The 25,133-nt window shown below is 40.9% G+C and overlaps 2 protein-coding genes across 3 annotated transcripts; one reads left to right on the forward strand and one right to left on the reverse strand.

The window, feature by feature from the left end:
* Positions 1-7,967: 7,967 nt before the first annotated feature.
* ISCA2 (iron-sulfur cluster assembly 2) lies at positions 7,968-10,260 on the reverse strand. Its single transcript, XM_027844623.1, has 4 exons — positions 10,037-10,260; positions 9,680-9,869; positions 9,106-9,221; positions 7,968-8,559 (listed from the first exon to the last, which is right to left on the reverse strand). Exons 1-4 carry the CDS (start codon positions 10,222-10,224, stop codon positions 8,385-8,387), a joined length of 669 nt encoding a protein of 222 aa, XP_027700424.1. The 5' UTR covers positions 10,225-10,260; the 3' UTR covers positions 7,968-8,384.
* Positions 10,261-10,452: 192 nt separating this feature from the next.
* Positions 10,453-22,340, forward strand: NPC2 (NPC intracellular cholesterol transporter 2). Of its 2 annotated transcripts, none has more exons than XM_027844962.1 (4): positions 10,453-10,669; positions 19,150-19,257; positions 20,327-20,499; positions 21,501-22,340. In XM_027844962.1, exons 1-4 carry the CDS (start codon positions 10,519-10,521, stop codon positions 21,582-21,584), a joined length of 516 nt encoding a protein of 171 aa, XP_027700763.1. In that variant the 5' UTR covers positions 10,453-10,518; the 3' UTR covers positions 21,585-22,340. The 2 variants fall into 2 exon arrangements, with proteins under 2 accessions (XP_027700763.1, XP_027700764.1); XM_027844963.1 differs by having other exon boundaries at positions 10,459-10,606; positions 21,501-22,338.
* The last annotated feature ends 2,793 nt before the right edge of the window (positions 22,341-25,133 follow it).

Raw genomic sequence — 25,133 nt, forward strand, 5'->3', positions numbered from 1 at the left:
GCTACCCCTAGTTCTTTTTGTAGTGACAAAGAACTAGAAACTAAGGGAGTACTTATTTGGAAAATGGCTGAACAAATTATGATATAGGCATGTAATAAAATATTATTGCACCATGAGAGATGACAAAAAGAGACTGTTTTAGAAAAACCTGAGAAAGCTTGTATGAACTGACCTAAAGTGCACAGAACTTGGAAAATAATTTATACAGTAACAATATTGCAACACAAAGAACTAAAAAAGACTTAAGAATTCTGATCAATGCAATGACCATCATGATTGCAGGCGACTAGTGATGACACATACTACACACCTCCAAATATATAACTCAAAGTACAGAACAAGACATATATTTTATGACACGGCCAATGTGGGATTTTGTTTTGCTTGACTATGCATTTTTGATACTACAGTTTTATTTTTCTTTCTTTCAATTGGGGTGGAAAAGGATGCAGGTCACAGGGTTACCAAACTAAAAAGTTTAAAAAGAGGGTCATCGTTATTGGTTTTTTTTTTTAATTTTACTTTGTTGTGGTAAAAAAAAATAAAGTCATGTTTTACAGATTAAAATGTAGAACCCTGAAATACTGACATTCTGTTATCATGCACAATGCTGAGATTCTCTTTTGATTCACTTTAAAGCTGCAATTAAAATGGTTAAAAAAAAATGAAAAAAATCAACCCACAAAACTTCTAAAAAAGGAACCCACAGGCACTTCCTTTTGTGGAATGCTTAAAAAGTTAGCCTACTAAAGAAAACTGTTACTTATTGTGAAGCTTTTGTAGAAATGTTTATAGGTTTGTTTTAATTTGGGTATTCAAAAATATCTTTGGTGATAAAGCTGACCCCAGGGCTGGTGATCCCAGGATTGACCCTGCTGCCCCTGGTTGTGGCCCTGAGATTAATTTTTGTAGCCAATGATTACCTTGGACTCTGAGAGAAGTCCTGGCAGTTTTCCTTGTCTGATGTAGTTGCCTCTGAATAACAACCTCTGCTGTGAAAGACAGGGCCATGACAGTATGGACAATCAATTCCTCCACTTCCTCCTTTCCACCACAATGTGCTATATTTCCCCTCCAACTATAACCACCATGATTTCCAGGAGCATTTCTTCTAAAGTTTCCAGCACACATGTTAAATCTTCCATGACCTCTATGACTACCTCCTCCTCTAAGCTGGTTTTTGCCACTCAAAAAGAGGGTCATTTTAAGAAAAAATTTTAAACACCCAGAAGAGAATAGAAAGGTCAGCAGGAAACAGATGAGCAAGACAGCTTTAAAAAGAGCATGTTGAATTTAACATATACTTTAAAAGAAAAGCAACCTGTACACCATGTGGAGATGCAGCTTCCCAGACCTCCTATTTTTAATCTGGAAATTTTTCATTTTATTTGGGGTTGACTAAGTTCAAAATTAAAAATAAAAATATAAACTAAGTACAGTATATTTGGAAATGAATGGTAAAATCAGTGATAAATAAAAATAAAGTGAAGCAATTTTACAAATGAATTGTACTGGTAGTAGCTATTTTCTGTACTCAGATAAGTTTAAATCCAGGGACTACTGTGTACCACAACTGTACCTGATGTGGAAGAATGTGATGCGGGGCAACTACGTGGCTCAGTGCAGTCAGGATCGCTGGGCCTGGAGTCAGAAAGACCTGAGTTCAAAACTAGCTTCAGACACTTAACAAGTTGGGTGACCCTGGGCAAGTCACTTAACCCTGCTTACCTTTGTTTCCTCATCTGTAAAATGAGCTGGAGAAAGCAATGGCAAAGCACTCCACAATCTTTATCAAGAAAACCCCAAAAGGGGTCACAAAGAGTTGGACACAACTAAACAAAATCAATTGCATTTTAGTCAAATCTGCTAGATACACATTTTTATTAATGTACAAGTGTTCTGCTTGGAGAGAGAGCAAGAATTCCACTTGCTAATCAGAAAATCTGTCCAAGCAATTTCCAACTCATATTTTATAATAATCATGGTGAAAGATGATATAATTAGATAGCAAGAATAAGACAATAGTTTTTAATAATAGAATTTGAATTATTTCTCAAAGGGAACAATAATAATGTGGGAGTACCTTCAGATGAAGGTCAGCCTAACAGGGGTGGAGAACCTGTGGCCTTCTAGGTCCTCGAGTGCAGCCCTCTGACTGAATCCAAATTTCACAGAACAAATCATCCCTGGAGAAATCAGGCTAGAAAACAAAGCATCGTATCCTCCTCAGTTTGACCAGAGAGAGGACATTCCCATTCATAACAATAGATGTCTCCCCAATTCATAGTTTGGTGGACAATAAATCGAACACTTTTTCCATTTTATTAGTCATCTATAAATTCTGTCTATGATTCTAGTCATAGGGTTCTAGGTTCTGTCTTCTCCTGGAATGAAGATTACCCCCAAAACTGAAAGTCATGTTCTCAAGGGATATTGCTTAGATTAGAGGTTCCCAAATTTACTTGGCCTACTCTCCCCTTTAAAAAAAAAAACTTACTCAGCACCTCTCTGGAAATCTACTTTCTTTAACCCTTTAAAAGTTTTTTTTTAATTGTGCATCATTTCAAAAAAATATAAAATTTTAAAAATGATACATCTTAAATTTAATAATTTATTGTAAATTTGTGGGTTTTTACCTGCATTGAAATTTTGATGATATAACATTGCATCATGTAACTGTATAGTATCATATCGTAAGTCATTATGTGCACATATTTCTGCCTATGCATGCTGGACTTCCTGACAATGCACAACACACTCACCTGTCAACATTTGCTTGTTAAGACCTGTTGGTGGACTTGACCACTGATCAGTTATAACTTGCATTTTGTGTGTTAATTTGGAAAATAATGCAGTCATTACAACTTCACAACAGATGAAACATAAATGAATGGTTTTTCAAAATTTTATCTTCTCTTCTTTCCTTATGCTTCCACCACCCCCTTATTTTCATTCAACACCCCCCAATCACATCTGGTGCTACTACCACCCTCCCCACCTCCCCACCCTCACTTCAGACTCCAATAATTCCAGTGCCCCTGAGGGGGTGGTATCACTCACTTTGGGAACCTATGCTTTCCATTCAAGTGAGACCAAGGACTCTGTCTCACCATAAATTCTTATCTTTTATAATATGGTGAAAGTTTTGTGCCACAAGCACTAAGGGAGGTAGTATGGCATAGTAGAAAAAACAATGTCTCTGGAGGCTAATGTTATAGAAAAACAAATAACTGGACCCTTCCTGTAGCAAGGCAAGCCTTTTACATCTCCCTCATGGAGTCATTATCCCACTAGCCACAGAAACCATTCCAAACTTTCCATCCAGTCAACCTCCCATAGCACCCCTTCTACTACCCTTTCAACAAAGGACCATACCTCATACTTCACTGAAAAACTTAAGGCCATTCACTCTTCACCTGCTCCCCTTTCATCTCACATGACTCAGATGCCTTCCCCAGCTATTTCCTCCTTCATTTCTGTCTCACACAAAGAATGGGCCCTTCCTGTCAAAGCAAACCACTCCACAGACACCTTCGACCCTATTCCATTCCGTCTTTTCCAAAAGACTGACCTCTTTGATCATCCCAGCTCAATCATTATCTCCAATCTCTTCCTATTCTTACAGCCTACAAACATACCTCCCAAATCCAAACAAAGAAATAAACAGCAACAACAAAATCACTTGTTCGAGCTACTTATTGTCCTATGTTCTCCTACTTTTGTAGCTAAAAGCCTCTACAAAGCCATTTACAATCAGTGCCTCCACTTCCTCTCCTCATAACCTTCTGCAGTTTGGCTTCTGACCTTATCATTCAACTGAAACTGCTCACTACAAGGACAATTGTTCTCCTAATCACCAAAGCTAATGGCCTCTTCTCAGTCGTCATCCTTCTTGACCTCTCTGCAATCTCTGACACCGTGGTTCACTCTCTTCTCCTGGTTATTCTGGCCCCTCTAGGCTTTCATGACACTGTTCTCCCTTGGTTCTCCCCAAACCTGTCTAACTTTGTCTCTCAGTCTCCTTGGCTGGATCTTCCTCTAGGTCATACCCACTAACTTTGCTTGTCTCCATCGGTCTGCCCAGGCCCTCTTCTTTTAACTTTCTACTATTATAGCTAGCGATCTCACCAGCTTCCATGGGTTCAATAATTATTTCCATGTAGATGCTCCTTAGGTCTATTTTTTCCAGCCCTCACCTCTCTCCTGACCTCCAGTCTCTCACCTCCAACTTCTTTCTGAACATGACACAATGAATGTCTTGTAGACATCTCAAACTCAATATGTCCAAAACTGACCTCATTTTCTCTTGCTCTTTCCCCAAACTCTCCCTTCTTTCCAACTTCCGAGTTAAGGGCAACACCATCCTCCCAATCATCCACACTCACAACCTTGAGCTCATCCTTGATTCCTCAAATTCACTCCACTTATCCGATCTATTGCCAAGGCTTATCACATTGATCTTCACATCTTTCTCTGCAAACAGGCACTACCCTGGTGCAGGCCCTCATCACCTTGCACATGGACTGTTGCCTTCTGGTTGATTTCCCTGATTTGTCTCTCTCCACTCTAGCTCATCTTCCACTCAGCTGCCAAATTGATCTTCCTAAAGTTTAGATCTGACCATGTCACTCCCTACCCCATCAATAAATTCCAATTGTTCCCAATTACCTCTAGGGTCAAATACAAAATCCTTTGCTTTGCTTTTAAATACCTTCGCTATCCTTCCAGTTCTTACACTTTATTCCAGTTCTTACACTTTATTTTTATGTACTCTATGATCTAGCAACACTGGCCTTCTTGCCATTCTTTATACATGACGCTCCATCTCATGAGTGCCTTTTCACTGACAATCCCTCATGTGTAGAATGAACTCCACTTCCTGGCTTCTCTGGAGGCTCGACTCAGATCTCACCTTCTGCAAAGAAACCTTCTTGGTCCTCTATCTATAATGGCTATCTTCTGAGATTACTTCCCATTTACAATATACAGTATACGATCTATAGCATAACATATATGTACATATATATTTTACAATTATACATTTGTTAACATATATAAAAATTAGGCCAGTCAGCAAGAATTCTCAGAGGGGAGCCAGCATGCAAATAACTAGGCATACATAAGATAGATTTAACTGACCTAATTTCAGAATCTCCCAGTTTACTTCATGTATGATTTTAGACAAGTCATTAACCTCCCGGGCTCAAATTTCCTCATCTGAAAATTGTGAGTTGCCTTTGATAGTCTTAGATGCCTTCTAGTTCTAGACCTATGATTCTCTGGCTTCCACATCCCTCCTCCGATTTGTGCTCAGAAACCCACCATATATTCATTAATTCTAGGATCTCATTTTGCATATGCTCTTCCTGTTCCTTAGGATGCATATAACTAGCAATAAGATCCATTATTTTAGATGATCAGTATAAATGTGGAATCTGGTATCAGTGGTTCTTTGATGATAATTTGGTTTCTATAGAAAACTCCCAGTGGTCCAGGCAAAACCAGACATTTATTAGTTAAGGCTAACATTAAGGGCTTAATTAGTAGTCTTTTTATCCCTAAGGTTATAGACCTTGGAGCATAGCAAATACCATTGATTGTGGTGTTGTGAGCAGTTGACAAAGCGCTGTCATTTCGCCCTGTTACCTCAGAAACTGTTAGCCTCCAGAAATGGCTCAAGTTCTTTTATAGTATGATGTTCAGATCCAAGATTGAAGACTTTATCGTTTAACAGAATTGTTAATGGTTAGTAACACCTGACACAGGCCCTTCCAGCAAGGCATTAAAGTTGTCTTTTTTTGTTGTTGTTGTTTAAAAGGGATCTTTATTTTTTATTTAAATAATTTTAGTTTTCAACATTCACTTCCACAAGATTGTGAATTTTCAAATTTTCTCCCCCTCCCTCTCTAAGATGGATGGCATGTAATCTGATACAGGCTCTCAAAAGCTGTTTTTCTTTGGTGGGCTTTAAGGTAGACTCAATCTTCAGGTTATAATCAAGTGGTCCAAAGGGAACTCTTGGCAGTACCCCCAGGAGCTGTGAAAGGAAAGCCTTTAAAACACCTCATCTGAGTCTGACAATAATTCAGATTGTCATCAAACAGACACTTATGTATGTACATAGTATAGGAATGCAGGGCTTCTCCTGAGTCTTTCCATGAGTACCTCGTGTGCACGTGGGTTATGGTCAGTTTTTCCATTTAGGCTCCACACAGGAGCTAAAAGCACACGCCCATTTCAGACTGATTTTGTTTATCTATTCTGGTTGGCTAATTTTTCAGAACACCAATGTAACTTTCTGCTGCTCTTGCTCAATAAGGGTGGCAAGGGTGGTGAAGGTAATACTGAATTTGGAAAGCTCTAGACTCCCTTTGTTACCTGGTTTGTTACCAGTTACCAGTCTCTGGATCATTGTCAATGACAATCCAAATCATGGGAAAAGTTATCTTGATCATCCACTTTATCAGCACATCAACCTATCCCAAATATGTAAATCTGACAAGAACATTATTAATAATTATAACATTTAGTCATTTGAATGCTCAACTCGAAAATCAACAAAGGGGTGCCACAGGGTTGGGTGTGCCACTCTCTCTGTTTTGATTAGTTTCCCAACATCTGCCTAGCAAATGGGATAAGTATAGCATTACTGGGAAATTCTAGAGTGTGCAAATAAACCTGGAACATAGTGACACTGCTCTCTACTCCTCAGAGCCAGTATTAGTCTGATCAGTCAGTCAGACATACTGTAACTTGACTCCAACATAGTGATGTCATTTTGGTCCTCTTCAAGAACAAAGGACAACCAACAAACCAACTGCACTTTTTACAAAATTATTTCAATTGCTATCTTACTAGATCGTCACAACAACTCTGAGAGGTGGGTGCTATTATTTTCCCATTTTACAGTTGAGGAAATGGTAACAGACGTTAAGTAACTTGCCTAGGGTCACACAGCTGAGGAGTATCTGAGGCTGGATTTGAACGTATCTTTCTGAATCAAGGCCCTTAGTACCACCCACTATGCCACCAGGTGCTTCACATTCATACATTTCTCCATCAGAAGTAGAATGAAGGACAGGATAGCTAGTTAATATGACATTTCCTAAGGATAAGAGCAATATTTTGTATTTGGTCAGCTAGGTGTCTGATATATGTTACGAATCTGATTTTTCAGAAGGGCAATAACAGAATAGTCATTTTACATCCAAACTCCTCCTACTGATTTGACTACTAATTTAAGATCTTATCAGGCAATTGATCCTCGCCAGAGTTTAAGGATTCTGTCCTTTTCCCACTTTTGAAATCAAGTTTGTTCTCTTCCCCTTCATCCACCATTGGCTGATTATATTTTATTGTTCCGCAGAGAACCCAAAAAATGTTATGAACTTAGGTACTTACCAACTGTAATATAACAGAAAAGTTGACACTTAAACGTCTTTTCTTTCATTGGTTCAGAAAGTGCCTAGAAAATACATCCCATTGCTTATGATACCATAAAAGTTTTCTTCTAAGTTGAAACTGCATTATTCCTACACACTGGCAAACTTTAATCATTAATCAACACATAATTGTCAAAGGTTCAGTAACTAACTTTGTCCTTCTTTATCTGCATAGCTGCTTTTGTGATCTACTTTTCATTTGATTATGGAATCTAACACAATACCGTGAGTAATTTGGAACAAACTAATACATCTTGTGTTTTCTTTACTTTTATGCTAAGTGGGAGAAGGGAGACTGAGTTCCAGGGAAAAAATAAGCTCACGTCAAGAAGGAAAGTCACACAGCATTGACCCCAAGTTTTTCTTGGTGAAGAAAAAAAAAAATCAGCTGCCAGGAATGAGGGGAAAGAAGGAAAGTCACAAGTCTCTCTCCAATCTATCCTCCCTCCCCGACTTCCCAGTTCTCATAATCATTACATAGGCAACTCTTACTGATGACTCAAAAGATTGAAAGATAAGTAACACTTTCTTTAAAAATAAATACTTTATATACTATATACACTAATAATATACATATATATACAAGCAGCTCTGAAGGCCAGGGCTGTTATCTCTGTATTTTGGAACTCTGGGGCTAAAGTCAATATTTTAGCCTCCAGGCAACTGGTTCTGAGGCAGTAGTTTCCGGAGCTTGAAAAATATCCACTTAACTATGAGACCAAGTGTTATGTGGGATGTTCTTGGAAGCATGTTGATGTTGACAAAGAAAACTAAACACTGTGATATAGAGTGACAAGATACAGAACTCCTGGGTTGAGGAATAAGAAATAGAGCAAGTAATATAGCAATGGAGAAAACTCTGGAAGTCTATGGTTCTCATGGAATCAAGAATTGGAAGCTGGAGGAAGAAAGCAGTCTCTGGGTCATTCATCATCTCACACATTATAGTTTGACGGAGAACGAAGTCCCACAGGAACATCCCTGCTCCGCCTGAGGGTTGTTCAACACCTGAAATGAACTTCGGATCAACTCTTGGCTGAAGTCCACCACAGCCCCTTTCACAAAGGCCAAGCTATCTGTGTCAACCACCACTCGAGCTCCGCCCTGTTCAAACACCCTGGGGAAACATGAAGAAGTGATTAATTAAAAAAGCGTCACCAAAAACATCAGACACTCTCTGTCAGAGCTCACTCATATCCAGATACATATTCATTCCTAGTTCCTGGCTGTACATACATATATAAAAGCTATTTTAAATACTATAGTTTCTAACTCTCCCTAGTATACCATCCCATTTGAATGAAATAACAGCATAATGAAGTACTTTGTAAATGAAGTACTTTACACATTGCAGAAATGTGAATAATTATTGAGGACTCTACTGAAGAATGATGTTATTCAAATTCAAAATATCATCACCCCATATCCCCCTCTCTGAAAAGATATTGTTTTTGAAGGTGCCTCATGGAATCATAATTTCAGAGCTGGATGGGACCTTAAAGCCTTCTCATTTTTATAGACGAGAAAACTGAGGCACAGAGAAAGAGACTACGTGACTTGTCCCAGCTAGTAAATGTCTGAGGCAGATTTCTAACTTGGGTCTTCCTGACTCCAAGTCCATTGCCCTCTTCACTATGCCACCTAGCCCCTGCTTTTTTCTTGCCTGTCATCAGGATTGATAACTGTGTCCAGAGAAAACTTGTATTGGAATCCAGAGCATCCACCTCCCTCCACTTGTAGCCTGAGGAACTCTGCCTCTTCTGTGATCTCCAGAAGCCTCTGAGGGGGGGAAAGGCAAAAAGGGGAATCCATGACCGTCCAGTATAAGCTCCCTGAGAATAAGGATTGAGGTTTTTTTCCCTTTGATTATATTCCCATCACTTAGTACAGTGCCTGGCTCGAACGCTTTCGGTTGATAGGCATTTATTAAGCGCCTACTACGTGGTAGGCACTGTGTACTAAGTGATAGGGACAAGAAGGAAAAAAACAGTCCCTGCTTTTAAGGAGCTCCCAGTCGAATGGGGAGACAACATGCAAACAATCAAATGCAAACAAGATATAGACAGGGTAAACTGGAGATTATCTCAGAGAAAAGGTACTAAGGTCAAGGTGGATTTGGGAAGGTGAAACTTTAGTTGGGACTTGAAGAAGTCCAGGGAAGCCAGGAAGGGAAGATGCGATGGGGAGGAGCCGACCGGGGGGTGTCCGAAAAGGGCGCCCACCACCCCGAGACCTACCTTAACGCAGCTTTCAGTGAGGCGGATCTGACCTTCATTTGACTCGGAGCCCGGAGTCTGGGAGCGAGCAGAGGAGGAGGAGGAGGAGGAAGAGGAGGTGGTGGACGACTCCCAGCGCGAGCAGATGCCCACCTGCGGGGGCGCCCCGGGTGGCATCAGCGGCTGGCGCCGGGAGGTGCGGAGGAGCCTGCTGGGGGGGGGCAGAGAGGAGGGTGAGCGCAGGCGCAGAGACGGCCAGCGACCTGGGCCGGGGGTGGGGGCAGGCCTCCCGAGAGTCCTCTCAGAGGGCCCGCGTCCCTCCCTCATCCGCCCCGCTCCGCTCAGGGCACGCGGGGCGTCCTCCACCCCTCCCGGTACCTGCCCCGCAGCCCGGAGTTCACCGTCCTCAGGCCCAGCACCGTTAGAGCCCATCCCCGGGGCCCTACCACCAACGCCGCCATTGTCCCTCTTCCACCAAGCCCACACTTGGCTAGGGAGCCCGGGAGCGCGGAGGCTCCGCCTCCCCAAGCCCTGTCGGAGCAGGAAGCGAGAGGCGACAATACCATTGGCCAGCGTGCCGGAAGCGAAGCCGGACAAAACAAAGCCGGTCCGGGGAGTGTTTCAAAACCTGAGAAACTTTATTAGTCAAGACGTAGAGGGGGGCAAAGCGAAGGACCCCTCCCCGCGGGGCGGGGCCAGGCACGTGACCCCAGAGCCTGGGGTGGGGCGGGGGGTTGCGGCCTCGGCCCACGTGGGCTGGCTCTCCGGCCCGGCCCCGCCCCGGAGGCTTTAGCTGGCGACGGTCCGGCGTCCGTCCGCTCGGAGCCGCTTCCTTGGTACCTCCTTCTCCCTCGGTGGCGATGGCCTACTCCTCCTCCGCCTCGGCGCTGCTGCTCCTGACCCTCGGGGTCGTCGCCCTGGCCGAGCCGGTTCACTTTTTGGACTGTGGTGAGCACTGGGCTGGGCCCCTGAGACCCGCCCCCTCTCCAAACTTTCCCAAGCTGGCGCACTGTAGGTGCTTTGATTTATTGGCTTCGGTTCTAGCCCCTCTCTCCCCACCCCACCCTCACTTTTTGTTGTTGAGTCATTTCAATCGTGTCCGACTCTCCGTGACCCCATTTGGGGTTTTCTTGGCAAAGATCCTGGAGTGCTTTGCCTTTTCCTTCTCCACCTCTTTTTTACAGGTGAGGAAACTGAGGCAAACAGTGTTAAGTAACCCGCCTAGGGTCACGCTGCTACAGATATCTGAGGTCAAATTTGAATTCAAGTCTTCCTGACTCCAGGCCTGGTGTTCTATCCCACCTAACTACCACCTCAGTTTCCTCATCTGTAAAATGGATATAATACTCGCTCAGGGTTACTGTGAGAAAAATACTTTGTAAGTCTGAAATAGTAATAATAATGATGATGATGGTAATAATGAGCATGTCTATAGCGCTTGAAGGGTTTCAGACCTTCTCATTTGTTCCTCACCAGTACCTTGGGAGGGCGATGCTGTTGTTCTCCCCATTTTGCAGCTGGGAATACTGAGCCAGAGAGGTTGGCTTGCCCCGGGGCTACACAAACTGGTGACTTGAAGTACAGAATGGCAGCTCTGGATTTCCGTGACTGCAGTTTAAACACTGCCTCTCTCTCTGTCTGGGGGCGCAGAGGGGGTAGCTCCCCTCCCCTCTAGGATCCTGAGGGCCCCCCCCTTCTGTGTTTGGCCTGGCCGGAAGCAGACCCCCTACCCAGCCCCTCCCCCATTCAGAGATCTACACACGCCCCAGGTGTAGTCATCTTTGGTGAGTCATTCCCCCTAGCCTGCGCCCATGGAAAGAAAAACTCTGAGTTATAAATCCGAAGATCTTGGCGGCTGCTTACTTGATTTTTCCTTAGATTCCTTTATAAAATGCCAGGGTTGGGTTAGGAGGACCCCTGAAATCTTTTCCAGCTTTAAATATGATCATATGATCCTGTGACTAATTTTACTTCTCCATTTACGCTCGGTTGTTTGCTCAGGCTCTTATTTGACTTTTTAAATTTTGTTAGCAATGTGGAAGGAAAGAATTCTTTTTATCTTAACTTGGTGCGTGCTAGTTATTCTGTTCTCTTTCCAACATATTTTGTTTTTTCATTCTTGGCACTTGTATCTTCAGAATCTCGATCAGTCCCTGATTGATTGAAAAGCTCTTTGAGGGCAAGGACTGTCTTTTGCCTCTTTTTGTATCCCCAGCGCTATAAATATTTTTGTGCATGGAGGTCCTTTTCCTTTTCTGATGATCTCTTTGGGACACAGACCCAGTAGTGTTATTACTGGGTCAAAGGGTATGCACAGTTTGATTGCTTTTTGGGCATAGTTCCAAATTACTCTTCAGAATGATTAGATCGGTTCACAACTTCAACAGTGCCAAATGGTCTTTTTTAAAAATCAGAAGGTGGATCGTGGTTTTTAAAAAATGTTTCCTTTAGCTTCTCATTTAGTTGTTTTAACTTCTCTGTGTGTATGTACAATTTTAAAATACATTCTTTGTTAATGTGGCTTCACATGAATCTATTCACAATCATTCTATAATGGAGTAAATCATAGGACTTGACCAAAGGGAAGAATTCTGGAAATCATGGTGTAAATTCTCCTTCTTAACCTGACACCAGAAAGACAGACACACAGATAGGTAGAGAGAAAACTCTTGTGTATTTACACAGATAGCAATTCCTTGTCCAGCCACATTTAGTCCATTTTACCTTTAATGGTCAGTCCATTAAAGGAGAACAAAGGTTCTCCTGTGCTTCCTTTTCATTCTCTGGGTTCTAAGCAGTTGATCTCTTCCGGGCATAATTACAAATGTTTTTGTTAAAATTACTATTTTCTTCTTTCATGGAAAGTAAAGGGAAGAAGCTTGCAGTCATTTTCTAGTTCTGTAATGAGACAGCATGCTTTATAATACTTTCCCTATAAATGAAGTTTTATTTGGGGTTTTAAAAGTTTCTTAAAACTAGATCCCTTTCCAAAGAGTATAACTTCTACCTCATATTCAGATTAAAGTGGTAATTACATAGGCAAGGTACTCTTTCACCCCCTCCTCTCCCTCTGTCCACATAGGGTTTCATAACCTTACCTCCAGGTGTTCTGCCCAAAGGTATATAAACTTTGATTGCTGAAACCTTGCTAAATATCTCAGGGTTTACCAGCTAGATTTCTTTCTTAAGGACCATGCCTTAAACCTAAATCATCCTTTCTGTCATTGCTTTGCCAACAGTAGGTCCCAGCACAAGCCCTACTTGGTCGTTGGGCCCCGGTGGCTCAGAGAAAGTATAAATAGCAATTGTTTCTGTTTTGGCCAGATACTCTAAGGGTCTAACCCTCCCAGATTGATTTTTTTTTTTTTGGACTAGTTAAAAGAAGCCATTCTTTGCCTCATTTCTTATCCAGTCTTACTCACTGAATGTGTGTTGTCTCAATTGTCTATTATTACTGAGTTCCTTCTAAGAAAGACAAACAAAATTAGGTGCTTGTGCAGGTTTACTTCTTTCAAAGCTTGTGAGACATATATAGCAATATGCATGGAAGTTCATTGTAGAAAATGAGCCCAAGGATGGATAGACAAAGGGGAACTTCTATCCTCAGAGCAATTCCCTCTTACTCCTCCCTCCCTTCCTGGCTCAGGATGTCTATGTTGGCCAAAATTATAGTCTCCATATGTGTTAATCACAATATGAGAAAGGAATTTCTTAAGTGGATAGATTGTAAATACAAGTGGATGTCTGTTTCTTCTATCATTAACATGACATAACATAACATGTGTCTGTAGAATACCAAGATAAGAAAAGTCCCATTATTCAACATAGTGTCAGGGTCAAGGTGCCTTGTCCTTGGTGGTCGTAAACAGAAGAATGCTTCTAGTCAGCTTCGTCTGGCCTTGTAGTTGCTGACACAGGAAGGGACATTTTGAGTTCATTCAGAAAGCAAAGCAAGTCTGTTATGCTGGAGCATGCAAAGCATTATCATAGGTTAAGCTCAGAGTGGGCCAAAATGTCTTTCTCCTGATTGGCCAATCTAGGTCTTAGGCCTAGATTGACTGAGATTAAACTGAGACATGTTAAAGATTTTAGCTTAAAAAGCCCAAGTTCTCCCACTGCATCCCAGGGCTGTCTGCAGTCATCCTGATCTATATCTTGCCACTGGACCCAGATGGCTCTGGAGGAGAGAGGGAACCTGGTGACTTTACACAGCCCTCCTTCACTTAAATCCAGCTCACTTGCAAGTTATGGCATCACCTTCCTAATGTCATGATCCTTTTTGAGAATGAAGGACATACTACAGGTATCCCCAACGCTACTGTGTGCCCGACACACAGTAGGTGCTTAATAAATGTTGGTTGTTTGATTAGTGGCTTAGTGAATAGAGGATTGCAACTGGATTCAGGAATTCCTGAATTAAGTGTCTAAATAAAGACACTTAGTAGCTGTGTGATCCAGGACAAGTTTAACCTCTATCTGCCTCAGTTTCCTTATCTGTAAAATGGAGATTAATAGTAGTACCTACTTCCCCAGGTTCTTGAGGACCAAATGAGAGAATTTTACTTTGCAAATCTTAGATAACTGTAGAAATGCTAGCTATTATTGCTATTACTGGTTTATGGGATTACTCTGGGTGCAATCTTCAACTTAAAATATAGGTCAATTTTATTCAGTCAGTTCTCTGGCCACTTTGATGTCATCCTTCCGGGGTGAAGAGTTGAATGGTGAGAGGGGTTGAAACCAGATAAGGACACTAAAGAATAAAGATTAGGAGACAAAAGGCTCTCTCTCTCTTTACTAAATAACTTTCATTTAATTTTTCCCATTTTTTAAACTAAAGAGAAAGTAGCATTTAGACACCTGATAGAGGGAAGGAGATCACTATAAGTGATCTAGCTCTAAAACTACCATAACTTTGTTTCATTAGTTATATAAAGGAATTTAAAGAAAAATGAGTCAGGAACTATTCTGACTTTGTTGCAGGAAACCTGTAAGTAGGAGGAGGGCTTTTTCTTACAAATAGTTAACTAAGGTGTAGAATTGTTTCTGGCTAGGGTAAATATTTAATAGAATTTACTTTTGAATTGGGAAATAGAATTCTTTCCCCACTCGACTTATTTGTATTCATTCAATTAGGGGTTTTCTGCCCTTCCTTTGCCACTTCTCCATTTTTTTGTGTGCCTCGTTTCTGTTACCTGTCTTTCCCTCCCCGTACATCAAAAGGATTTTTGAGGACTCTTACAACCTTCTGAAGTATTTTTTTCCTTTAAAAGGAAACGTTAAGCAAACTACCTCAGTTTTGTAATATTTACAAGTTCTTCTAGTATTTTTCAGTCTTAAAAAAAAGCAGGTAGACGCAGTAGAAAGCGTTAACACGTTGTTTTAAATTATTGCTTTTATAAGAATTAAAATACTTCAGACATCTGATTTCCTTGGTGCTGGCACTCCTTTCACCAATATCAAGCAAATAAAAGCCTCTCCATGCCTTAGACAATTTTATGACTTGCTGTGCCCTCAAATAATTTCTCACCAGGTGGGTAGCCCTTCTGGTAACAAACTTCTGTATATGTGGTGCTAGTTTAAGGCCTTTCTAGCCTGATACAACCTGCCAGAGATGACTCTGGTGCTAGGTGAACCTTACTACCCCTTTACCCCCCCATCCCGTGATCTCTGACATGACTACTCCAAGACAATTCCAGGTAAAGAAATTAAGGAATCTCCAAGGAAAAGATCATATGTAAAAATAGAATTTGAATTAACATTCCAGAATTTTTGAGTATTCAAATTCCATTCCCTCCAGAACCACTCCCCTCACTCTTAAAGATAAAGTATTATTTAACCCCACATCTCCCCATCTTAATTCTGTCTCTATGGAGAAGATGGGTCCTAGCACCAATCACCGCAATTGAGTGATTTGAAGAGATAAGTTACTTGTTCATTTCCTGAAAAACTATCACCCATCTTTCCCAGAGGCTTTTTCCAGAAGTTTTATCTGGAACAGGTTTTAAAGAGAGATGTTATTTATTTATTTAGCATTTTCTAGAGAAACTAAAAGGAGGTTTTTTCCCCCTTAATATGCTTCCATAGTATGCGTCTTATGTCCTCAACTATTAGTAGCCCTGTAAGAAAAGGAACTGATCTTAGGTTTTATTTCCCTTCAGGTAGCATAGTGCCATGAACATTAGATTTTATAAATAAGTTCACCAATCCATAGTATAGTAGGTGCTCCATAAATGCTTGTTAAATGAATAAACCTTTTTTAAAATTGCATTTTACTTTTATTTTGAATTTAATTATTGACAAATACAGACATTTCACCATGTAAAGAACATGAAAAAGAAACTGAGCTTCTTACATAGAGTTTGTTTGTTTTTTTTTCCTCTAATTTCCTCTCCAGGAATTCCCTATACCAATTAAAATCAAAGGTCCAGTTCATATCTTTATTATGTATTAAATTTAACAAGGTAATAATAAAACTGCTCTATTTATTTTTTTTCCCTATAAAGGAATAAACCTTTCCAAAAGATAGAATCTTCAGTGTTCTGTTTGATCCTGCTGTTGTGATGGAGGAGGAGAACTAAAGCAGCAGTGACAATATTAATCTTTTTAATAGTAGAGCTCTCTTGGATTCTTAGGTAGTGCATTTTTTTTCCCATGCAGATGTCATACATCCATGCAGGTGGTTAGCTAAAGGGTAGCTAGGTGGTACAGTGGTTAGAGTACCTGGCCTAGAGTCAGGAAGACTCATCTTCTGAATTCAAATCTGGCCTCAGACATTTCCTGGATGTGTGACCCTGTGCAAGTTACCTAACTCCCTTGGCCTCTGTTTCCTCATCTGCAAAATGAGCTGGAGAAGGAAATGGCAAAGTACTGTAGTGTCTTTGCCAAGAAAACTCCAGATGGGGTTGTGAAGAGTTAGACCCTACTGAAATGACAAAAAAAAACTACCTTAGGTTGTGTAGACTTGTAGTGAAAATGGCATTCGAGGGATATAGGGTAATCTCTGTAGACTGATATCCTTATTACATTTGATGTCAAATGTAGTTCACTTCCATATGAGGAAAAGAGAATTAACTTTTAACTTGTCAGCCAAAACAGAAATGAAAGGTAAAGGGACGGAAACAAAACTTAGACCAGAGTTTATCGTTTGTCCTTCCCTCCCACTAGGTAGGGAACCCTGTCAGTCTTTGGAAATCATGAGGTTTTCAACTGTACTTGGAAAGATTAACGTCCTACTGTCTGGTTTGATTTTGGAGACACTGGCAGTGGGCTTTTTCCCAGCTGGGCCATGATAGGGTCTCATGAGAAAGTCTCTTCTATGTATTTTCCCCATGTTTTTCCCCAGGCTATTTTAGCTAAAGGAGCTGACTGAAGTAAACTCACCTGGGGGCAGAGACCAAGGCAAATAGATCTCTATGGATAGTCCTCATCCACTCTGACCCGAGCCTCACTCTGGAGTCAGCCTTAGGACCTTATAAAGCCAGGGCAATGATCACAGGCAGTCTTAGTTGTTGTCTTTCTATATTCCTTTTTTTTGTTGTTGTTATTTGCTAGGCCATGGGGTTAAGTGACTTGCCCAAGGTCACACAGGTAGTAAGTGTTATGCATCTGAGGCCGGATTTGAACTCAGGTCTCCTGAATCCAGGGCTGGTGTTCTATCCACTGCACCACCTAGCTGCCCCCTTCTTTCTGTATTATCACTACTACTGCTTGATACCACAGGAAATGTTGAGCCTTACTAATAGGCTGATATTGGGCACAAATTTTCCCAAGGAGTCTAAATGCAAATAGCTTGAATTTCTCTCTTAGTATCCTTCATATCACAAGGGAAACCTGGCTGAACATTTCTATCTCTCACTTTATTTAAAACTTCATTTAGTTTCTAGTACAGCTCTTCTTGAGGGAATCCTTCTCAGGGATATCATAGTATAGGTCCTTTTGGTTTCCTAAGCAGCAATGGATAGAGCACTGGACCTGGCATCAAGAAGACCTTAAGTTCAAATATAACCCAGAACTTTGATTTAACCTCTTGTCTGCCTAATTCCTCATCTGTAAAATGGGGATAATAATAGCATTGACTTCCTATGGTTGTTGTGAAAATAAAATGAGATATTTGTAAAGTGCTTTGCAAATCTTGAAGTGCTCTGTAAGTGTTAGCTATTATAGTTTCCTCTTATCCTGACTTGCAAAAGACATAAAATCTATCAGTTCTAAAATGCATGATTCCTGAAAGCCATTAGCCCTGGAGTGCCCTTGTTCTACTATCTGCTCAGGGATCTGGTGAAATTGCCAATAAATGTTATGTGGCATTCTTAAAACACATATTAAAGAACTTTTCTAATTTAGGAAGTTGATTACTTTTTCTGTCCCAGTTTACTTCTTTGAAGACTGGTTTTCCTTGTAGCTAATCTCAGATGACCTAAAGTTTTTCATCAGGTGATGAAAAACTTACCAATTTTTAATGTTCCATTTGGAATCATGTCCAAAGGGCTATAAAACTTCATACTCTTTGACACAGAAATACCACTATTATGTCTATACCCCAAAGCAATTTTAAAAAAAAGACCCATATGTGCAAAAATATTTGTAGCAGTTCTTTTGTGGTGGCAAAGAACAAGTTAATGGTATGTTATTGTAATGATGAGCAGGATGTTTCAGAAAAACTGGGAAGACTTACACGAACTGATACAAAGTGAAGTGAGCAGAACCAGGAGAACAATGTACACAATAACAGCAATATTGTAACAATAATCAGTTATGAAAGACTTAGCTACTGTGATTAATGCAGTGATCCAGAACAGATCCAATGGACTCATGATGAAAAATGCTAGCCACCTGCAGAGAGAAAACTGATGGACTCAGTACAAATTGAAGCATTTTTCATTTTTTATTTTTATTGTTTTTTTTTCCCTCACAAAATGGCTAATGTAGAAATATGTTTTGTATGACTTTATATGTATGTCATTTTTTTTTTCCCAGTTGTGTTCAACTCTTCGGAACCCTTTTTTGGGGTTTTCTTGGCCACTGACATGGTTTTACTATTTTCTTCTCCAGTTCATTTTACCTATGAGGAAACTGAGACAAACAGGGTTAAGTGACTTGCACAGGGTTACACAGCTAGTAAGTGTCTGAGGACAGATTGGAATTCAGGAACATGCATTTTCCTGCCCATAGACCTGGCACTCTATCCACCATGCGACATTGCTGCCCATTCATATGTGTAATGGTGAGGGAGAGAATTCAGAACTAGAAATAATACTTTACAATTTTTAAAAATTCAGGTAAAAGGACCAAACTTTGTTTTGAGGCCAAAACAAAACAAAAAAGGTTCAAATGTTGGGGGAGAGGTAGTTCACACAAATTAGTCTCATCATTTAGCTGAGACTGGAGGTGGGAAGGAGGAGGCTTCTGCAGCTAGAGCTTTCTGCTTTGTTAGCTATTTTGTTTTTGTGTTTTCATTCCTGTTTTGTTACCCTGTACTTCCTCTCCAGGCTCTGCAGTTGGAAAGGTTCAAGTGGTGGAAGTGATCCCCTGCCCTGTTCAGCCCTGCAAATTGCATAAAGGAGAATCCTACTCTGTGAATGTCACCTTCACCAGTGGTAAGTGCAAAGAGTTCTTGGTTTAACTCACACTTGAAACTAGATGACAGTAGTACTTACTCTCCTTTATCTAGTCCCTTACCATGATAAAAGGCTTTCACACTTAGTTAATTCTCCAAACAACCTTGTAAGTTAGGTAGAACAAGTATGATCATCTTCTGTTGTACATGTTGAGACTTCAAGGCCCAAGATCACTTTGAAATGGACTTGAATCTGCATCCAAATAGATACTCTCCACCCCTTGTTTCCCTTCATTTATCCATTTCCTTGCAAGTACCTGAAAGGAAAGGAGTCCAGTTACAGCTTATTTTTTAAATTTAATCTTTTTTTTTTTTTTGGCTAGGCAGTGGGGTTAAGTGACTTGTCCAGGATCACACAGCTAGTAAGTGTTATGTGTCTGAGACTGGATTTGAACTCAGGTCCTCCTGACTCCACGGCTGGTCTATATCCATGTCTCAACCTACCTGCCCTGTGAATTGAATTATTATACTTGGAGCAGTGACCTGCCTAAGAACCGAGTTTTTGCTTTAACAGTCTTAAGAATCCAAAGGGTCCAGAAGACTTTAATTGGTAAAAACTCAGCAGAATTTGACAAGGGTTATTTACTGAGCTTTGTCAGAGACCCCCTTGGGACTCCTTTAAAAACCATATGTACATATGCCCAATTCAGTTAAATCCTCTGAGCTTTGGGGATGTACCTAGAATTGTAGATTAGGTATTAGGTTAAAGGTTAATTAATTGTGCCTCTCATCTTTGCTGGAAAAATACATCCATATAACAAACAGCAAGCTATAATCAAAGCACAAAGTGTTGGAGTAACTCATGCTGCTAGCTATTGCTGTCTGCAGCCCTCCAAATAAATGAATCTTGCCCCTGTGTTTGGGGAGTACTGTAGTTTTAACAGAGAACATGGAAAATTCCTCCTTAGAGGGTCTGAGGAAGATGAAAAAGCACATCCTCAGCAAAATATACCATTGCGTTGATTTCATAAATGCTGCTGGTGATAACCACTGGGGTTTGGGTTGGTCACATGGCTGTTATTTTCAGTCTGGTTTTGTTTTCTGTACAGATGTCTGGTCTCAGAACACCACAGCTTCAGTGCATGGCATTATATTGGGAGTCGAAGTACCTTTTCCTATCCCTCAGCCTGATGGGTGTAAGTGCGGCATTAACTGTCCCATTGAAAAAGGCAAGACCTATAACTACTCGAACAAACTGCCAGTGAAGAGTGAATACCCCAGTGTAAGTGACACTCCTGTCCCAGGCCTTAGGGATTGATCTGGTTGGCAGTGGGTGGGTTTCTTACGGGTATGTATTATGCTGTAGCAAGACCCTGAAGAAGGAAGAAATTTTCTGATATTCAGTGATGACGGTGATGAGTATAAGCAAGTCTTCATTTATCTATTTACACAATATCCTAGTGAGTAGGCTCCATCTAATGATACTTCCATGTTTTTGACTTTGTGAGAATTCTCTCTGCTGCTGAAACTCAAGCCCTCTACAACTTGGTAGTCAGTTTAAGAAGTGGTGTCATCAAAACATTCGTCACCCTGCCCCAACCTAGTAATGAACTTCTTGGAATATATCTAGATTGGTCCTCAGATGCCAGCCACATGGCCCTTGGGGTGCAAATGGCAATTTCTGTATTAACCAGCAAACTTTATTTTGTGTTATGGGCACAGACTGTACCCTAATCCCTGTATCCCATTGAGCATATATCAAACCAAGTGAGAGTGCATGGACTCACCAGTCCAAGGCCATTGTCGCTTTTGGAAAAGCACTTCAAACAAAGCACATCCTCTGCTGATAGTGAGTCTTGAATCTGTACACAGATGCTTGATTCAAAAATGAAAGGGTCGGGGCAGGTAGGCTGTGATGTTCCTATGGAATCAACTTCATGTTGATTTGGGGCAGCTCGTGGTGCGATATATAGAGCACTGGGCCTGGAGTCAGGAAGACCTATGTTCAAATCCTGCCTTAGACATCTGTGATCTTAGGCAAACCACATGACTAATCGATTACCTCAGTTTCCTTATCTGTAAAATAGGAGTGATAATAATTGCAAGTCCCAGGATTGTTGAGAAGATCAAATGAGATAATAATTGTAAAGTGCTTAGCAATATTAGCTATCATCATCATCCTCACGTCCAAAGTGGGAGAAGAGCAAAGGGGCACAGGGGCCCCTGGAAAGGGTTGGGTTCTGGTCACCATTTCATTTTCTCTTATCCTGTTCTTTTCTCTAGATGAAATTGGTGGTGGAGTGGAAGCTTTTGGATGACAAGTCAAATCTTCTGTTCTGCTGGAAGATCCCAATAGAAATTGTGTGAGCTGATGAGCTACACTTCACCAATATGTTTGTCTCAGGATGAGAGGGGGTGAGGGTGGGGAGTGGGGTTATTGGGAAAGGATGAAACCTGAAACAAGCTCAGTGCCATAAGAAGAAGGGGATTTCCAGTGTGCTGCTCTATACATCCAGACCCCACTCATTGCAAGATCAAGAACCATGCAGTTACAGCAAGTGAGCCCAGAGAGTGCAAGTGTGGACTGTCATCAGCATTTTCTGCAGTTGGCATGGAGAGGACCCAAGAGGAAGCTAACCTCAGGGATGGCTGTTTTGAGATGTGTAGGAAGTTGGTGTTGGGTCATGGGACTTAATTTCCAAACTGTGGTGACGCAGGGTAGGATGTTAAATCTCTAAGCTTTTCAACCTAAGTGCCTCATTGTGAGTCTAACATTCCTTTCTAACATCTTGTGTGACCACTTCCTAACCTCAGTTCCTACATCTGTCAGTGCTTGAGTGTCATCTGCCTCCTTCCACCAAAGAGTTGCCAGGAGCTCTGGATGGATGAATGACTGTTGGTCTTAGTTGGTGTCAGTTGTTTCTGCTTTAATTCTGCCTTATGTGGCTTTTACTGAACAAGTGGATGGTTTTTTGTTTTTTGTTTTTTGTTTTGTTTGCACTAGTTTGTGGTGAATACACAGCAGCACATATCAGCTGAATCTGTCTTTTTTTAACCTCATTAACTTGCAAATTCTTAATGTACCTGGAAATTCCTTTGAATAAAGTCTTTATGAATTTTGCCTCTTCTGTTTAGGATTTCACCAGCTGCTGCTTTTCAGATAAAATGCCATCTGGAGGATCTGGTTGCACTGGGGTCATAGAGGAAAGCTTAGAACCTCCAGAGAAAGATAACTAGGATGGTAAATAATTTTGAGAATGTGCCATATAAGGACTAGTTAGGAACAATGGGATTTTTTGCTAGAAGGCTGGGGGAACATGATAGCTGTCTTCAAATTTTGAAGTACTATTTTGTGTAAGAGAGATTAGACCAAGGGTGGAGAACCTGCAGCCTCGAGGCCACATGTGGCCTCCTAGGTCCTTGGATATAGCCTTTTGACTGAGTCCAAGTTTTACAGAACAAATCCTTTTATTAAGGGGATTTTTATCAAGGGGAAATACTATAGAAGTCATTATCCTTTCTTTCCAAATGAGGAAATTGAGGCTGTTGGTCAACTTAATCGTTGAGTACCTACTTACTGTCTTCTAGGCACTGTGATAAATGCTGGGGTTACAGAGAAAGGCAAAATAGTCCACCCTCAAGAGGAACTCACAATGTGATGGGGGAGACATCTAGCAAACTAATGTACAAACAAGTTATTTGCAGGATAAGTAGGAAATAGTTAACAGAGGGAAGGCACTAGAATTGAGGCATTGAAAAAGGCTTCCTGTAGAAAGTGGGATTTTAGTTGGGATTTGAAAGAAGCCAGAGAGTCCAGAAGGCAGAAATGAGAAGAGAGCATCCCAGATATTGGGGACAGCCAGAGAAAATGCCCAGTCAGGAGATAGTGTGCCTTGTTAAAGAAAGGCCAGTGTTATTCGATCAAGGAATATTGAGGGGGCAAGGGTGAGGTGCAGACTAGTAAGGTGTAAGAGGCCTAACCTGTCATTTAGAAGTTAACCAGGATAATCCTAATTTTTATATCAGAGTCTGAAAAAGAAATTTCATCGGCCCTCTTCCTTTCATCTGGGTGATTCCCTGCCTTTGGTTTTGGATGCCCTATAAGATTCCAGTTAAGACCACCAGAGGACAGCAACATGTTAAGAGTAGAGTTCCAACAGTCCTGAGGTTTAAAAGCAGAAGGTCTTTACCAGGAATTCCTTTAGCCACCTAACTGATTAAAGGAAAGCTGCTGATGATAGGTTCTAGTCTCCCTACTATGGCTTTACTGTCACATGTTGATACCATCACATTTTATTCCATCTGAAAATGAAGCCAGAAAACCATCAGTTCCAAATTCCATTCAGTGTCCCAGCTCAGAGGATAAAAGCTCAGAAAAAGCAGAGTGTTAAAGAGTATCTGGAAGACAGACATCAGACTACTTTAGAGGAAGGATAGTCACAGTGACACCGTCTTATTAGGAGAAACCCTCTGTATTTTTCATGTGTGTGTTTCTATGAGATTCTGGATTTTTGGTTAAGCCCATGAATCTGCCAAATTTTTCTGTTCTTTGCCTTCTTCCTATACCCAAAGGGGTCTTTGTGTCATTTTTATCCCCTTTGAGGCCCAAGTTTGTCCCTTACTTGGTACTCCTTTGTTGATCTTTTTTTCCACCTCCACCCTCGATAGAAAGGAAATGGAAGGAAAGTAATAATCACTTTACTAAGGATCTACTATGTGCTAAGCACTGGGAATATATATATATATATACATATATATATATATATGTATAAAGATTCCCTCCCTTAAAGACATTACAATCTAATGAGGGAAGGCAACACAAAAGGAAGCTGAAAAGTAGGGAGGGGATGAAAAGTACCCTTGGCCCTGGCCCATGATAAAGGAGTCCAGAGAAATATAGGCAGTTGGAAATGAAGAGATGACTGGCCCAGATGCCCTCCTTAAATGAATGTTCTGGAAGGAGCTCTCCATATCCACCCTCTTCAGTCAGAGGAAGGGGTCCCAGAGGCCGAGGCTACCAGTGAAGAAAAATTCAATGAATGATTTTAGAAAGTAATTCAAGAGGAGGATGCTAGTACAATAGAAAGACTACTAGTTTTGGAGTCAGAGAATGTGGGTTCAAATCCTGCCTTTGGTACTAACTAGCTGTGTGCAGTGTGTCTTTTGGGCAAGTAACCCAAACCACCTTGGGCTTCCATTTCCCTATCTATAAAACGAGAAGGTTGGGCTAGATGGCCTCTGAATTACCTTCCTCATGATTCTGTGTTCTTAACTGTTTACTAAGCTTCCAAGCCTACTTACTGTGAGGCAAGCTGCAATGAGCTAGGGGAGAATCCAAGGGTAAGATTTGTCAGAAAGGTCTCCCTCTGAACAGAAAGTTCATTGAAACCCTTCTGAGTCATTGAAGCAGTGAAAAACGCAAACTCTTGATCTGTTTGGATAAAAAAAAGGTCAAGCTCTTTCTGAGTCAGAATTGTTCATATTCTCTGCTTCTGTACCAAGTCACGAGGGCAGGCTTAGACATAGTCATTTTTCTCCCTCCTGCACGAATCCCATCCCAAAGAAAGCAGGACCTCCCCCTGTTTTCAAAGAAAATAATCTAAACTATTTCCCCCCCCTGCCCCCCCGCATAGGGTCTGAGATTTACATAGGCAGAGTATATGGTGGAGCATCTTCATATCTGCAATTTGAAAGACACCAGATGCAAGATAAAGGAGAATCTGGCCTGAGGCTGAGTTAATGATGATGATGATGATGATAATGATAATGATGCTGCAGGTAATTGTTTTCTTTTTACAGGGTCATTGTAAATAGTAGTAGTAGTAATGATAATTCACATCAGTTTAAGATTTGCAAAGGAATTTATGTATGTGATGTCATTAAGAATTGCCTCATTATTATTATCCACGTTTTACA

The sequence above is a fragment of the Vombatus ursinus genome, unplaced genomic scaffold (assembly GCF_900497805.2).
Source record: "Vombatus ursinus unplaced genomic scaffold, bare-nosed wombat genome assembly UNPS02014945.1, whole genome shotgun sequence".
Lineage (NCBI taxonomy): Eukaryota > Metazoa > Chordata > Mammalia > Diprotodontia > Vombatidae > Vombatus > Vombatus ursinus.

Bases quoted from the DNA above. Each gene is read 5' to 3' on its own strand.
- ISCA2 (XM_027844623.1), bottom strand. From the start codon at position 10,224: ATGGTATTGTCGCCTCTCGCTTCCTGCTCCGACAGGGCTTGGGGAGGC. The intron at 9,870-10,036 runs GTACCGGGAGGG...GCCCCCCCCCAG, and splicing joins AACTCCGGGCTGCGGGGCAG to CAGGCTCCTCCGCACCTCCC. The intron at 8,560-9,105 runs GCAAGAAAAAAG...ATGTTTCCCCAG, and splicing joins GTTATCAATCCTGATGACAG to GGTGTTTGAACAGGGCGGAG.
- NPC2 (XM_027844962.1), top strand. From the start codon at position 10,519: ATGGCCTACTCCTCCTCCGCCTCGGCGCTGCTGCTCCTGACCCTCGGG. The intron at 10,670-19,149 runs GTAGGTGCTTTG...CTTCCTCTCCAG, and splicing joins CTTTCCCAAGCTGGCGCACT to GCTCTGCAGTTGGAAAGGTT. The intron at 19,258-20,326 runs GTAAGTGCAAAG...TTTTCTGTACAG, and splicing joins GAATGTCACCTTCACCAGTG to ATGTCTGGTCTCAGAACACC.